This window comes from Sphaeroforma arctica (genome assembly GCF_001186125.1).
Source record: "Sphaeroforma arctica JP610 unplaced genomic scaffold supercont1.7257, whole genome shotgun sequence".
Lineage (NCBI taxonomy): Eukaryota > Ichthyosporea > Ichthyophonida > Sphaeroforma > Sphaeroforma arctica.
This window is the reverse complement of record NW_014033301.1, coordinates 1-1,471: the sequence shown is the minus strand read 5'-3', so window position 1 is coordinate 1,471 and position 1,471 is coordinate 1. Positions and strand designations below refer to the sequence as shown.

The 1,471-nt window shown below is 36.7% G+C and overlaps 1 protein-coding gene across 1 annotated transcript; it reads left to right on the top strand.

Annotated features, from left to right (window-relative positions):
* Positions 1–224: 224 nt before the first annotated feature.
* SARC_16046 (hypothetical protein) lies at positions 225–1,400 on the top strand (the record flags this gene model as incomplete). Its single annotated transcript, XM_014289841.1, has 2 exons — positions 225–334; positions 1,304–1,400. Coding segments are annotated over 2 exons (207 nt in total), but the record flags the coding sequence as incomplete, so codon positions are not given.
* Positions 1,401–1,471: the final 71 nt, after the last annotated feature.

Genomic DNA, 1,471 nt, shown 5'->3' with positions numbered 1-1,471 from the left:
TATATATATATATATATATATATATATATATATATATATATATATATATATATATATATATATATATATATATATATATATATATATATATATATATATATATATATATATATATATATATATATATGCATTTGCTTATCTACATTGCACCACTTCACAAAGATACAAGTATACATACTTATGGTACCACTCACGACATATTCTTCGGGTCACACCACTACCAGATATAAACCAAGATGATTTGGCTCGTTCGCGGCTTACGCGCACACGCCAAACCCTCTCCGACGATGATGAGAGGAGTGTGGCTGATGGGGATGTAAGCGACTTGCTAATTGTATGTAGCTGTGTGGTTTATTATTTGTATGTAGCTATGTGGTTTGTTAATTGTATGTAGCTGTGTGATTTGTTAATTCTTTGTAGCTGTGTGATTTATTCTTTGTATGTAGCTATGTGATTTGTTAATTGTATGTAGCTATGTGGTTTGTTAGTTGTATGTAGCTGTGTGATTTATTGTTTGTATTTATCTTTGTGGTTTGTTACTTGTATGTAGATGTGTGGTTTTTAAATGTATGTAGCTGTGTAGTTTCTTATCTGTATGTAGCTGTGTGGTTTATATTTTGTATGTAGCTATGTGGTTTGCTGGTTGTGTACGATGTATATTTGGGAGTGTCGTATGAAGGTAGTTTGATATAATGCATACGCGCATGAATATTGTATGGATGTCGTTTAAGTATACACATACATCCATGAATGTCGTATGGATATCATGTATGAAGGAGATTTCTTTGATGTTATTTGGGTATATGCACTTCGGCTCTAAACCCTTAAAACCGTAATCGTTGATGTAATATAAGCGTATGTGTTTCGGCTCTAAACGCTTGAAACCCCAAAGACATGTATGAAAGAGATTTCGTTGATGTAATATGAGTGTATGTGCTTCGGCGGCCACGCCTCTCATGGGTGCTTATGCAATGAACAGAGCACTAGTTACATTATCCTGCCTAAGTTGGTTATAAGCCCAGTCCAGGAATTAAGGTTTTGGAGCTTTAGGGTATTAGTGTTGAGGGTTTTGTGATACATCGCATCGAACCCATTAAATGTAACCACTAAGTGTTCGGTACTAATTATATATATAGAAACGTATTCATAGCGAATATACATTGCGCACGGACTATCACTTGTCCATGAACACTTTCAAGGCACCCCAAAGAAACGGTGTATCTAGGGTTTAAAACCCTACCTTTATATCACCTCACGTGTGTATGGTGTCTAATCCACTCGTCCTGCACCGTTGCCATGGCAGCAATTGATTGCGGGCAAGTCGGAGAAGACCACGCACCAAGAAGAACAGGAGACGAAAAATGAACTGCAGTTACAAAACGAACTCGCACGTGAGATAGGTGAACTGGACTCAATGCTCGCATCTGTGGCTAGTGAGATCATGGCTGTTAGAGAGGTGAGAAACAGATGA